This window comes from Oncorhynchus mykiss, chromosome 27, assembly GCF_057628025.1.
Source record: "Oncorhynchus mykiss isolate SJ-2025 chromosome 27, ASM5762802v1, whole genome shotgun sequence".
NCBI lineage: Eukaryota > Metazoa > Chordata > Actinopteri > Salmoniformes > Salmonidae > Oncorhynchus > Oncorhynchus mykiss.
The window spans coordinates 22766632-22781596 of record NC_143048.1 but is presented as its reverse complement, the minus strand read 5'-3'; the positions used below and the strand labels follow the sequence as shown (position 1 = coordinate 22781596).

Below are 14965 nucleotides of genomic sequence, written 5' to 3'. Positions count from 1 at the left end.
AGGTTCTGTAGCTGTCCCGTAGAAGAACCCTTTTTGGTTTCAGGTAGAACCCATTTTGGTTCCAGGTAGAACCCTTTTTTGTTCCATGTATGGTCCTACAAGGAAATGGTCCTATAAGGAAACCAAAAGGTTTCTACCTCGAACCAAAGGGGTTCATCCTGGAACCAAAAGAGGCTCTTCAAAGGATTCTCAGATGGGGACAGTCGAATAACCTGTTTTCGTTGTAGATAGCACCTTTTTTTTGTATGATCGATATTGCTCATAGTTTTTTTATTTATTTTTTTACCCCCTTTTCTCCCCAATTTCGTGGTATCCAATTGTTTAGTAGCTACTATCTTGTCTCATCGCTACAACTCCCATACGGGCTCGGGAGAGACGAAGGTTGAAAGTCATGCGTCCTCCGATACACAACCCAACTAAGCCGCACTGCTTCTTTAACACAGCGCCATCCAACCCGGAAGCCAGCCGCACCAATGTGTCGGTAGGCCTATATTGCTCATAGTTTAAGTGTGTTTTAAGCATATTTGAAATTGTCTTAGAGGTCCATTAGGCTGCCAGGTCTTGTGTTACTTTTAGACAAACACTATTATCTACGCTACTGTGTTCACTGGGCCATACTCTGAGTCTACAGTAAGGTAGCCAGAGGAAGTGTCATCCCTCTAGTGCCCCTCTGTTTGATCTTTCAACTGATGGGACTGTCACCTACCATCGACTTTCTTTCAGAGGCTTTTACAGCTTTAGACCTTTGTAAATGTCATTGTTAAAAGTGCCTAGTCGTGTTTGAAATCGACTACATTGCAGTCGGTGACAAAATACTTACTGATCTACAAATCATCTTAAATGACTACTCATTATTAGTAGATGTGCCAATCTGCTCAGTCATTTATCAGCTACTGAGAAAACGGCCTCAGAGAACACGGCCTCTGAGAAAAAAATGTAGAGTTCATAAGGAAAGAGCTCCATCATCTGGTGCAGAATTGACAAAAGACTGTGAACTTTGTCCATCAGTGGATTGGAGGTCATGTTTAACAATGCTAGTTGAGATTGCTTGTGTACAGCTAAATCAGAGATAGGAAGTGACATAGTCCGTCATCAGATCGGAAGTCTCACTCTGGCAGCTGGTAGCTAGAATACCACCTTGTTCTTACTTGACCATACAGACTTTTCTGAGTGACAGTCTTTAGAAATGGATACTAATGTAAATGTGGCGAGTAGGACGAATGGGAATGAAAACTCTTCATATTCATTGACAATATGTGGGAGCTGTTTGAGATGTATTCGCAGGTTGATTCCTGTTGACTTCAAAAAAGAAATGATTGAATTATCAACATTGGCTGGGCCTGTGGTAAGAAACATCTTTATTACATTTTACGTGTCCACAATTAATTCAGAGTTATATGAAACCGTACATTTCTAGATTCAATTATTATTGTTATTTAGCAGTGTTTCTTATATAATATTGAATTCACTTAAAGGCCACTGGCACACTGGCTAATTATAGATTACTGGCATCTGGCACACTATAGATGTTTTTTCATCGCTTCATCTATCACCTTGCCTGTTTAACCTGAATTACTTTGAATGACCTCAAACCATACATTTGATGCATGTATAACACTTCAGTGTTAGGCCTATTCACTACACAGATTCCTGATAGTATACACAACTACATCAACTGATTTATCAAATGTTGTGGTTGTATCGGCACCAGGTTATGGCTCAGCTCATGGTATTTTTAGTGAGTTTCGTCAGTACAGTTTTCTGTGGCCATTTGGGGAAGACAGAACTGGCAGGGGTGGCTCTCGCCATAGCTGTAAGTATTGATTGACTTATGAGTTTATATAACTTTTTTATTACAACAATTGTGGGTAATATTATACTGGGTACCAGTATGTTTGTGCCATAATGTGACTTCTGCCACTTCGTGTCATGCCAAACATGATGGCACAAACAGACTGGTACCTAGCTGTGGTAATATTGCATAACTGTTGAAATTATAGCACACTATGAAATTTACAGTTTCAACCAATTTCAAAATGTCTCAAAATCTCTGTTCTGGTCTTCCAGGTGATTAATGTTACAGGTATCTCCATTGGGTCTGGTTTATCATCAGCGTGTGACACACTCATATCTCAGGTAGGTATGAAACCTAGTATGTTTCCTCCTCCTAACACAGACCACTGTCCCAAAATTTTTACCAATAGCATCGTCGTCATAGCTCTGGTCCAGGGGGTCCTACACAGCTTGTTATTGCTCAATATCAGTAAACTGCATGTAATCACCACTGGGATTATTATTTGACCCTGTTGGTCATCTATGAACGTTTGAACATCTTGGCCATGTACTGTTATAATCTCCACCCGGCACAGCCAGAAGAGGACTGGCCACCCCTCAGAGCCTGGTTCCTCTCTAGGTTTCTTCCTAGGTTCCTGCCTTTCTAGGGAGTTTTTCCTAGCCAACTTGCTTCTACATCTGCATTGCTTCCTGTTTGGGGTTTTAGGCTGGGTTTCCGTACAGCACTTTGTGACATTGACCGATGTAAAAGGGCTTTATAAATATATTTGATTGATTGATGTAGCACCCTGGACCATAGCTACAGTATCCTGCCATTCCACTCAAAGATGAACTTGATTATTTCTCCCTGCAGACCTTTGGGAGCCGCAACCTCCTGAAAGTTGGTGTCATTCTACAGAGAGCCATCCTCATTCAACTTCTGGCCTGTTTTCCATGCTGGGCTATTCTCATCAACACAGAACCCATCCTCCTGGCTGTCAAACAGAGCCCAGAGGTCGCCAGGTAGGTCAGACTCTTCCAGTCACTGCACACAGTTACCCCAGATCTAATAGACATCTAAAATGGCACCCTATTCCTTACATAGTGCGGTACTTTTGACCCAGGGCCCATAGGGATTAGAATGATATTTGGGACACAGGCTATGTCTGTGAATGTGTCTGTTTTCTGTGATTCACAAGTGACATGTAGAGATTGGTTTGTAGAATGTGATTACTGTTTTGGATCATTCTGATAGAGCTCTCTTATGTCACTTTAGGTTGTCTCAGATCTATGTGAAGATTTTTATGCCAGCACTCCCAGTGAGTACATCTATTTACCCAGACACACGTGAACACAGTCGATTAAGCAGTAGTGTAAAATAAAAATACTTTAAAGTACTACTTAAGTAGTTTTTGGGATATCTGTACGTTACTTTACTATTACTATTTTTAACAACTTTTACTTCCTAAAGAAAATCATGTACTTTTTACTCCATACATTTTCCCTGACACAAAAAAGTACTCGTTACACTAAGGCTTAGCAGGTCAGGAAAATGGTCAAATTCACGTACTTATCAAGAGAACATCCCTGGTCATCCCTACTGCCGCTGATCTGGCAGAATAGCGAAACACAAATGCTTCATTTGTAAATAATTTCTTAGTGTTGGAGTGTGCCCCCGGTAATCTGGACCCTTTCTTTCTAAAACTATCTGCCGAAAATGCTGCAACCCCTATTACTAGCCTGTTCAACCTCTCTTTCGTGTCATTTGAGATTCCCAAAGATTCAAAGCAGCTGCGGTCATCCCCCTCTTCAAAGGGGGAGACACTCTAGACCCAAACTGCTACAGACCTATATCTATCCTACCCTGCCTTTCTAAAGTCTTCGAAAGCCAAGTCAACAAACAGATTACCGACCATTTCGAATCCCACCGCACCTTCTCCGCTATGCAATCTGGTTTCAGAGCTGGTCATGGGTGCACCTCAGCCACGCTCAAGGTCCTAAATGATATCTTAACCGCCATCGATAAGAAACAATACTGTGCAGCCGTATTCATTGACCTGGCCAAGGCTTTCGACTCTGTCAATCACCACATCCTCATCGGGCAGACTCGATAGCCTTGGTTTCTCAAATGATTGCCTCACCTGGTTTACCAACTACTTCTCTGATAGAGTTCAGTGTGTCAAATCGGAGGGCCTGTTGTCCGGGTCTCTGGAAGTCTCTATGGGGGTGCCACAGGGTTCCATTCTTGGGCCGACTCTCTTCTCTGTATACATCACTGATGTCGCTCTTGCTGCTGGTGAGTCTCTGATCCACCTATTCGCAGACGACACCATTCTGTATACTTCTGGCCCTTCTTTGGACACTGTGTTAACAACCCTCCAGACGAGCTTTAATGCCATACAACTCTCCTTCCGTAGCCTCCAACTGCTCTTAAATACAAGTAAAACTAAATGCATGCTTTTCAACCGATCGCTGCCTGCACCTGCCCACCCGTCCAGCATTACTACTCTGGACGGTTCTGACTTAGAATACCTAGGTGTCTGGTTAGACTGTAAACTCTCCTTCCAGACTCACATCAAACATCTCCAATCCAAAGTTAAATCTAGAATTGGCTTCCTATTTCGCAAGAAAGCATCCTTCATTCATGCTGCCAAACATACCCTCGTAAAACTGACCATCCCACCGATCCTCGACTTCGGCGATGTCATTTACAAATAAATTGGATGCGGTTTATCACAGTGCCATCCGTTTTGTCACCAAAGCCCCATATACTACCCACCATTGAGACCTGTACGCTCTCGTTGGCTGGCCCTCGCTTCATACTCGTCGCCAAACCCACTGGCTCCAGGTCATCTACAAGACCCTGCTAGGTAAAGTCCCCCCTTATCTCAGCTCGCTGGTCACCATAGCAGCACCCACCTGTAGCACGCGCTCCAGCAGGGATATCTCTCTGGTCACACCCAAAACCGCTCCTTCCAGTTCTCTGCTGCCAATTGTTGGAACGAACTACAAAAATCTCTGAAACTGGAAACACTTATCTCCCTCACTAGCTTTAAGCACCAGCTGTCAGAGCAGCTCACAGATTACTGCACCTGTACATAGCCCATCTATAATTTAGCCCAAACAACTACCTCTTCCCCTACTGTATTTATTTATTTAGCTTCTTTGCACCCCATTATTTCTATTTCTACTTTGCACATTCTTCCACTACAAATCTACCATTCCAGTGTTTTACTTGCTATATTGTATTTACTTCGCCAACATGCCCTTTTATTGCCTTTACCGCCCTTATCTCACCTCACATTGTATATAGACTTATTTTTCTACTGTATTATTGACTGTATGTTTGTTTTACTCCATGTGTAACTCTGTGTTGTTGTATGTGTCGAACTGCTTTGCTTTATCTTGGCCAGGTCGCAATTGTAAATGAGAACTTGTTCTCGACTTGCCTGCCTGGTTAAATAAAGGTTAAATAAAAAATATAAAAAAATAAAATCTGTAAATTACATAAACCAAACATATTGTGCCTTCTGGTTTGCGTAATATAAGCTATTTCAAAATATTTATTTACTTTTGAACCAAATACTTTTAGAGTTTTACTCAAGTAATATTTTACTGGGTGACTTTCACTTTTACTTGAGTCATTTTCTATTAAGGTATCTTTACTTTTACTCAGTATGACAATTGGATACTTTTTCCACCACTGTAATTAAGATGAATTTATCATGTCAATAACTTACTGAAACATGTTCATCATACATTTTTTAACAGGCCACTTTTATTTACCAGCTGGAGGCCAGATATCTACAGAATCAGGTTAGAGCTAACCTAGACCTCAGTCAGTTGGCCTGCAAAGAGAATAATCACCTGACCATTTGATCTGAATGAGACTTTATTGCCCTTCAGGGAATCATATGGCCGCAGGTCATCACAGGTGTGGTGGCCAACCTACTGAATGCCCTCATCAACTACATCTTCCTCTATGTTCTGGGCCTGGGTGTAGCGTGAGTGTCATCCCCAAACAGTGATTATTCTCTCACCACCATTACCATTGAGGGCTATAGGATGGGATGGTAATTGTTAGCATTGAGGGCTATAGGATGTAATGTATGTTGTGGATTGTGTTCGGGAGACAGTGGGTCTGCGTGGGCCAACACCATCTCTCAGCTCTCTCTTGCTGTTATGCTCTATACCTACATCATATGGAAGGGACTACACAAGGCCACCTGGGCAGGTGAGACATGATTACACTAAAGTATATACCATCAAATCCACAAACTCTTTGAACTGTCTGTGACTTGAATGGACCCCATACAAAGTGATGCATAATATGCATTTATTACAGTTTTTTCCAACTGCTTACACACGTTTTCAAAACTGTCACATTTTTTCAAAACTCTACACACAATTCCCAAAACTGCACACATAAAATGCAAAATGCCTCACATCTCCTTCAAAATGTAACACTGCATTCAAAATGCCATGAACACATGTCAGAATGAAGCATTTGCATCAAATGGAAAACACTGCTTTCATAATAGTACATTTTTGGATATACCATGTAAACACTGTTGTTCTAAATCTAAAGCTCTTTGGTCTTTCATAGGCTTATATCTACATTTCAATACAATGTTCTACAGTGAAAGTAATCGGCTGAGAGGGGTAACAAGTACACTGTAAACACCAATGCAATGTAGAAACAGAGAATATTTATTAGGCCAAACATTACTGTTGTATACAGTAGCATACAACAAAACCATAAACATATGGGGGGGGGGGTGCTAAGCTACGCTCCATCTCTTCTCCGGCCTGGGTCTGGCTACAATACTTTGTCCACATCACAAGATACGTTTTTTTCTTGCCAAACATCGAGGGAAGTATCTCCTAGCATGGCGTATCCAACCTTGGACAGAGGCAATCTCTATGTCCCCACATGCGTCCTCCATTACCTGGAGAAGCGGCATGCGGGCATAGGGTTGGCGATCATACACTTTCCAGCGCCAGGCTGAGAAGAATTCCTCTATGGGATTTAGAAAAGGTGAGTATGGGGGTAGGTACAAAACTACAAATTGTGGATGGGTGGCAAACCAGTTTTGGACCAGAACAGCCCGGTGAAAACTAACATTGTCCCATAAAACCACAAATCTAGCAGGCTCCTGATCTGGATCAGGGACAAGCATTGTGCAAATTGCATCCAGAAAAGTGAGCATATGGCCGGTGTTGTATGGACCCAATGTGGCATTGTGATGGAGGACCCCGTTTTGAGTGATGGCAGCACACATATTACCCCCACGCTGTTCAGAGACATTGGTAATTACCCTCTGTCCTATTACATTTCTTCTGTGGCGCCTGGTTTTGGTGAGGTTGAAGCCAACCTCATCCACATAAATAAATTGATGGCGAATTACATGGGCATCCAGCTCCAATACTCTCTGTAACAGACAAAAGGATATACAGATGACTAAATATGGTATGTTTGAAGTACTGGAAGTAGTGTTGCATACATACCTCTACAAAGTCATGTCGCATATTCTTGACTCTGTCAGAGTTTCTCTCAAATGGCACCTTGTAAAGTTGTTTCATCGTCACTCGGTGCCGTTGGAGGATGCGTTGTATGGTCGACAGGCTTACAGCATTGATGTTCTTAAATATGGTGTCATTATTCAAGATATGCTCTCTTATCTCTTGAATCCTAATTGCATTGTTGGCCAAAACCATATTTATAATTGCAGACTCTTGTACATCTGTAAACAAGCATCCTCGTCCTTCATGATGTCTTTGCCTTTCCACTCTGTACAGAATTCAAACACAGTATGTGTTCAGCATAGGAACTGTAAACAATGTACAAAAAAAATGTAGTACAGCATGATAACCAACCTCATTCATTCAATGCAGTGCAGTAAATGGATGGCTTAGAGTTACAAATGTTTATGCAATACTATGCAGTCATACATATTTTACAGTACATTACTGTAATGCTAAAATAGTCATTAGATAGTTGCATACCTGTTCTCATTTCTGAAGGTTCAAATTATGGACGCCACTGTAAATCGACTCAAGTTGGTCAAACTGTGGTTGATCAAATGATCAACAAGTGTTGCCCTAATCTCATCAGAGATGGCTCTCCTTCCTTCTCTTCTTTGCCCTAGTCCTCTTCTTCCTCTCCCTCCTACTCCTCTTGCTCTCTGTCCATTGTTGGCATCCATTGTTCAAAACAGGTAATCTGACCTTTGACCTATTTATAGGCCTATACTACAGTAAAGCAGTGATTGGTTAGTGATCAGTTAAGCTATTAGTGTTTGCACATGTGTGTGTGTGTGACCTGGTGAGTAAGTATAGCATTTTGATTGGTTGTGTTTGGAAAAGGAAAGCAAGTCACTTCCTGTTAGATTTTTGTCTTTTAGGTAGAGAATTGTGTGTAGTGTTTTGAAAAAAGTGTTTTATGCAATTGACAACTGAGTCAAAGGCTGAGAAATAGCTCATGGTTTTGGATATTTAGTGTGTAGTTTTGCACTTTGAGTGAGAGGTTTCAAAAATCGTGTGACATGAAAGGATTTTGTGTGTAAGCAGTTGGAAAGAACTGTAATATGCATTTATTGAGGGACAGCAGTGCAATGTCAAACCAAGTGTGCTGTTTTTGGCTTCCTAATGCATTAACGCAGCATGGTTTTGGTTCAGACCCAAACACCTTCTGTGAGAACATGAGCATTAACCTTTCAGTCAGGTTCCCAGTGTCTGAGCCTTGTTGTCCTTGTAGGCTGGTCTTGGGAGTGCCTGGAAGACTGGGACACATATGTCCACCTGGCCATTCCTAGCATGATCATGCTGTGTGTGGAGTGGTGGACCTATGAGATTGGAGGTTTTCTAGCAGGTACGGCAACAGATGGAAGCAGGTCTATTTGGCGTCTGGTTATTTTGTTATTTAGCTATCTGGTTGTTTTGCATTGAAGTCTATTAATGTCATTGAATGTCTCTCTATTGTTATTTGTTTTGTGTGAAATGGTGTTCTAGATTTTACTGTTTGCTTGTGGATATTTCTACACATTACACACTGTTTAGATGTTACAGTGTTTCTGCTTTGGTTTGATATCCTCTCAATGGCAGGTCTGATAAGTGAGGTGGAGCTTGGAGCACAATCAGTCGTCTACGAACTGGCAAACATTTGCTACATGGTAAATATATAGTTAAGACTTTTTTTAAACATTTTGGCAAATGTTCATCCATCATACCATATTTTACACTAGTCACATAGAGAGTGAGCCATCTGTGTGTGTGTGTGTGTGTGTGTGTGTGTGTGTGTGTGTGTGTGTGTGTGTGTGTGTGTGTGTGTGTGTGTGTGTGTGTGTGTGTGTGTGTGTGTGTGTGTGTGTGCTCGCGTGCGTGCGTGCGTGCGTGTGTGTCTGTGTTGTCAGTTCCCTCTAGGGTTCAGTGTGGCAGGCAGTGTGAGGGTGGGCAATGCTCTGGGGGCTGGAGATACAGAGCAGGCCAAGCTGTCTGCCAAGCTGGCCATGTTCTGTGCTGGTACGTGTGTAGACCTCAAATAATATTTCAAAGATTGACAAGAGAAAATAAAGCATTAATACGATAATTAAATGATACGTTTCACTGAAGAAATGTGTTCAGTCTATGTATGACCTTTTGTCTCTGTCCAGGGTCAGTTTCTGTGTGCTTGTCGGTTCTTGTTGGGATACTGAAGGACAAAATCTCCTATGTCTTTACATATGATGAGTGAGTAATGTAGTCTGTGGTAATTTACCACTACAAATTTGCTTCTGTGGCTTTGGGAACTGTTGTTCATCGCCATGACTTTGCAGTTTGTTGTGTTTTAATACAACCCTGGTGTGTTGTAATGTATCTGTGTATGAGCGTGAACATTGATGACCTTTTTTATGACATAGCAGAAGTACACAGTCATGAACTTTGCTTACATATTCCTTCACACTTTAACTAGGGTGAGATGTCTCTGTCATTGATTTACATAACTGAATGTATTTCTTCCCCCTTGAATTTCTACCAACAGGCAGATCAGAGAGAGGGTTGCTCAAGTTATGGCTTTCTACGCCCCTTTTCTTCTGTTAGATGCAATATCGGTAAGGAGTCAATGCTGCTACTGTATCACGACTTATAGCTCCCTTTACTCATCACATTACAGATCCACTCTTTATAATATCAAAGGTACTATTATAACAGGTACAGTGCATTAAGGAAAGACTTCTTCCACATTTGTTACATTGCAGCCTTATTCTAAAATGTATTACATTATTTCCTCCCTCATCACTCTATACACAATACCCCATAATGACAGAGCAAAACCAGGATTACATTTTTTTTCACAAATGTATAAAAAAATATATATATACTATATATATATATATATATATGACATTTACATAAATATTCAGACCCTTTACTCAGTACTTTGTTGAAGCACCTTTTGGCAGCGATTACAGGCTTGAGTCTTCTTGGGTATGATGCTACAAGCTTGGCACAACTGTATTTGGGGAGTTTCTCCCATTCTTCTCTGCAGATCCTCTCAAGCTCTGTCAGGTTGGATGAGGAGCGTCACTGCACAGCTATTTTCAGGTCTCTCAAGAGATGTTCGATTGGGTTCAAGTCTGGGCTCTGGCTTGGCCACTCAAGGACATTCAGAGACTTGCATTGTCTTGGCTGTGTGCTTAAGGTCATTGTCCTGTTGAAGATGAACCTCACCCCAGTTTGAGGTCCTGAGCACTCTGGAGGAGGTTTTCATTAAGGATCTCTCTGTAATTTGCTCTGTTCATCTTTCCCTCAATCCTGACTAGTCTCCCAGTCCCTGCCACTAAAAACCATCCCCACAGCATGATTCTGCCACCACCATGCTTCATCTTAAAGATGGTGCCAGGTTTTATCCAGACATGATGCTTGGTATTCAGGCCAAAGTGTTCAATCTTGGGCATCCCGGGTGGCTGCGTTGCAGTGCTAGCTGTGCCACCAGAGACTCTGGGTTCGCGCCCAGGCTCTGTCGCAGCCGGCCGCGACCGGGAGGTCCGTTGGGCGACGCACAATTGGCCTAGCGTCATCCAGGTAAGGGAGGGTTCGATATCCTTGTCTCATCACACACTAGCGACTCCTGTGGCCGACTCCTGTGGCCGGGCGCAGGGCACGCTAACCAGGTCGCCAGGTGCACTGTGTTTCCTCCGACACATTGGTGCGGCTGGCTTCCGGGTTGGATGCGCGCTGTGTTAAGAAGCAGTGCGGCTTGGTTGTGTTTCGGAGGATGCATGGCTTTCGACCTTCGTCTCTCCCGAGCCCGTACGGGAGTTGTAGCGATGAGACAAGATAGTAGTAACTACTAACAATTGGACACCACGAAATTGGGGAGAAAAGGGGGTAAAAAAAGTGTTCAATCTTGGTTTCATCAGACCAGAGAATCTTGTTTCTCATGGTCAGAGCCCTTTAGGAGTTTTTTGGCAAACTCCAAGCGGGCTGTTATGTTCCTTTTACTGAGGAGTTGCTTCCGTCTACCACAAAGGCCTGATTGGTGGAGTGGTGCAGATATGGTGGGCCTTCTTGAAAGTTCTCCCATCTCTGGAGCTCTGTCAGAGTGACCATTAAAGGGGTAAACTACCTCTTTACCTCTGTAGTCTGGTCTCCTTCCCCACCAGCAGTTACCATACCCGATCTGCTAGGTGGTTGCTACTTAAAGTCCCCAGGACTTTCACAGTATTAGGCAATACTGCCTTCTCTTCTTGTGCACCAGACACATTTTTTTATTTAACCAGGTAGACTAGTTGAGATCAAGTTCTCATTTACAACTGCGACCTGGCCAAGATAAAGCAAAGCAGTGCGACACAAACAACAACACAGAGTTACACATGGAATAAATAAACATACAGTCAATAAGACAATAGAAAAAAAGTCTATATACATGGAATAATCTACAATCCATGCTTCATCTAGATATGTTAGTGCCACTGAATGAATTTAAAATATTGAAGGGAGACTCTTAGAGAGGAGTGTAAATGCTTTTTTTTTTAGGTTGGATCATGTTGCTGTATTGTATTGTTCTATGTTTTAATTCTGTAATGTATTGATTGTTGCTGCCTTCTTGGACAGGTCTCCTTTGAAAAAGAGACTCTGGGTCTCAATGAGTTTTTCCTGGTTAAATAAAGGTTACATTTAAAAAATATAAAACAATTGGTCACCTCCCTGACCAAGGCTCTTCTCCCCCGATTGTTCAGTTTGGCTGGGCAGCCAGCTCTAGGAAGAGTCTTGGAGGTCCTTCTCACATTTAAGAATGATGGAGGCCACTGTGTTCTTGGGGAACTTCAATGCTGCAGAAATGTTTTGGTACCCTTCCCCAGATCTGTGCCTCAACACAATCCTGTCTTAGATCTCTAAGGACAATTCCTTTGACATCATGGCTTGGTTTTTGCTTTGACGTACACTGTCAACTGTGGGACCTTTACATAGACAGGTGTGTGTCTTTTCGAATCAGGCCCATTCAATTTAATTTACCACAGGTAGACGCCAATCAAAACATCTCAAGGATGATCAATGGGAACAGGATGCACCTGAGCTCAATTTCGAGTCTCATAGCAAAGGGTCTGAATACTTATGTAAATAAGGTATTTCTGTTTTTTATTTGCAAAAATGTCAAAAAAATCTGTTTTTCGCTTTGTGATTATATGGTTTTATATGTAGCTTGATGTGGATTTTATTTGATATATTTTAAAATAAGGCTGTAACATCAAGGGGACTGAATACTTTCCGAAGGCACTGTATGTTTGTAGTACAACAGTAACTGGGTCTCTGTTTCTCCTGGTTCCCCAGGCTGCCTCAGGTAGTATTATAAGGGGTGCAGGTAAGCAGAAGGTTGGGGCGATATGCAACGTCCTGGGTTACTATGGGGTTGGCTTTCCTGTTGGAGTGTCCCTGATGTTTGCTGCCAAACTAGGAATCATGGGTAAGAACATCTATAAATGTGTTTCACATTTTGTCCTTTGAATTTATGGAGTAATATTTTATTCCTTTTTCAGTCTTTTGATTGCTCCCGTATTGCACCTGGGCGCCTGACTGTTTCGTAATTTAACAACATTACATTGTTGGTTTGTGTGGCAAGGTGACAAGTTGGCTAAAGCAAAGACAAACTGGTGCCAATCTCCCTACTGCTTCCTTCAGGTGTCTTCACTTAGACTGTCACCGTTATGCTTTGTCTCCACCCCCAGGCCTGTGGACTGGTCTGTTTACCTGTGTGTTCCTACAGTCCTCCTTCCTCATCCTCTACCTATCCAGAATGAACTGGAAGAAAGCCACTGTAGAGGTGAGGGAACAAAGGCACAACAGTCAATTCTTTATTTAATTTCATGTAAATGCCTTGAAGAGGATATTCATGGTGATGTGTTGGGTTGTTTGCAGGCCCAGATCAGAGCTGAGGTACAGGGGAACTCTACAGACATGGGTAAGAAAGTCTCAGTTTAATCATTGACCCTTCACTTTACTCAATTCATCATCATAACTCTTTACATGGCTTTACAAATGTATAATTGTATTCTTGTTTATGGAAGAATCAATGCTCTGTCTAATAGGTGTGTTTCTGTGTGACAGACATGGCCCCAGAGGCCCAATCAAATGATATAGCTCCCTGTGAGGGCCACACAGACAGAAATGCCCTGGCTGAGGCTGACGGTGAGGTTGGGGACAGGGTGGCCCTTAGCAAGGTGGAGGCCCTTCTGGCCCACAGGGCCCTGGTTATGCGGAGGGGCCTGGCTCTGTGTGTCATGCTCTTCATCCTGGCCCTGGGAATCATCATCAACCTACTGCTCACCAACCTTACTTGAAGAACACAGAGTGAGTTCCAGAGAGGATGGATTCCAGAGAGGATGGGTTCCAGAGATAGCTCCACTCAACCAGAGTGGTCAAAGGACCACCTAAGCAATGATGCAGAGAAGATAGGACTGGATAGGAGCTGGCCAAACTATGGTGCCAAATTGTTCCAGTACTGTTGGTCTGTGAGGAGCCAACGGATTATATATTCTGGGTCTTTTCATTTTTCATCTGAATGAAATTGTATCACATTGTCTGAGCTGATTACACAAACCAATCAAACCTAATGTTTTCTCATGGTAATAATATAGTGCAAACCAAAAATTAAAGACAGACTCACACTGTACCATCCAAAATGTTTGTATTCCATTCTATTAATTAATTCCAAAAACAGTGGTGTCATACCCATAGGGGGCCCAAAGGCACATACCCCCTTATAACAAAAAATGTAAATGAACTACTTAACTTTTTTAAGCCAACGTTTTATCCTAATTATTTATAACAAGATCTGTCAGCGGTATTTTGCGGTGGGGGCACACCGACTGAACCAATACCCCCCCATTCTTCCTCGTAAGTGTTTCCTTCCAAGGTGCACAGAGGAAAGATATACTTAGGCAGGAAGCTAGATACTCTAGTGTGCGCAATATCATCAGTGGAGGATGAGAGAGAGAGTGTAGAGTGACACACACAGCATTTGATTTGATTCTAGCTGCCAGTGATGGGCAGAAGGGTATGTTTGTAAATTAATTTTATCAAACTATTGATTCCTTCTTGAAGTTGGCTTTAGCTAGCCAGCTAGATAGGTTCCCAATCTCCCAACCTCATAACTCAACTCTAAGAAAAATGGGTTCCAAAAGGATTCTGCGGCTGTCTGCCTAGGATAACCCTTTTTGCCATTTTTGGTTCCAGGTAGAACTCTTTTTGGTTCCAGGTAGAAGGGGGACAGCCGCAGAACCCTTTTGGAACCCATTTTTCTTAGAGTTTGGTTATGAGGTTGGGAGATTGGGAACCTATCTAGCTGGCTAGCTAAAGCCAACTTCAAGAAGGAATCAATAGGCTACACAGCTTGTTGAAATTAATTTACAAACATACCCTTCTGCCCATCACCGGCAGCTTCAAAGGGTTCTCCCATGGAGACAGCAGAACCCTTTTTAGTTCTAGATAACACCTTTTTTTCGAAGGGTGTAGCTACCAAGCCATTTCAGGCTATCAATCAAGTTAGAGTAGCTTGTCTAACTACGTATCTTAGCCGGCATGCCTGCTGGCAAGGTTGCTAGACTTTAGAAAAGCAAGCAATTACTAAATGTGCATCATTAATTAAAATGACAATTGAACAGGTAAAGAGGTATGCTTAGATAACCTATGCAGAAAAATATACTTTAAAAAA

The 14965-nt window shown here is 42.2% G+C and overlaps 1 protein-coding gene across 1 annotated transcript; it reads left to right on the top strand.

Moving 5' to 3' along the window:
* The first annotated feature begins 1050 nt into the window (after positions 1 to 1050).
* On the top strand, positions 1051 to 13934 carry LOC110507773 (multidrug and toxin extrusion protein 1). The gene is made up of 17 exons (XM_036965513.2): positions 1051 to 1345; positions 1712 to 1813; positions 2068 to 2136; positions 2648 to 2796; positions 3050 to 3092; positions 5545 to 5589; positions 5680 to 5777; positions 5910 to 6007; positions 8531 to 8644; positions 8878 to 8945; positions 9186 to 9294; positions 9426 to 9501; positions 9794 to 9863; positions 12586 to 12718; positions 12981 to 13075; positions 13171 to 13213; positions 13360 to 13934. Exons 1-17 carry the CDS (start codon positions 1187 to 1189, stop codon positions 13590 to 13592), a joined length of 1704 nt encoding a protein of 567 aa, XP_036821408.2. The 5' UTR covers positions 1051 to 1186; the 3' UTR covers positions 13593 to 13934.
* The last annotated feature ends 1031 nt before the right edge of the window (positions 13935 to 14965 follow it).

Coding starts and splice junctions, on each gene's coding strand:
- LOC110507773 (XM_036965513.2), top strand. CDS start 1,187: ATGGATACTAATGTAAATGTGGCGAGTAGGACGAATGGGAATGAAAAC. Junction 6,008..8,530: donor ACACAAGGCCACCTGGGCAG/GTGAGACATGAT, acceptor TTGTCCTTGTAG/GCTGGTCTTGGGAGTGCCTG. Junction 13,214..13,359: donor GGGGAACTCTACAGACATGG/GTAAGAAAGTCT, acceptor TCTGTGTGACAG/ACATGGCCCCAGAGGCCCAA.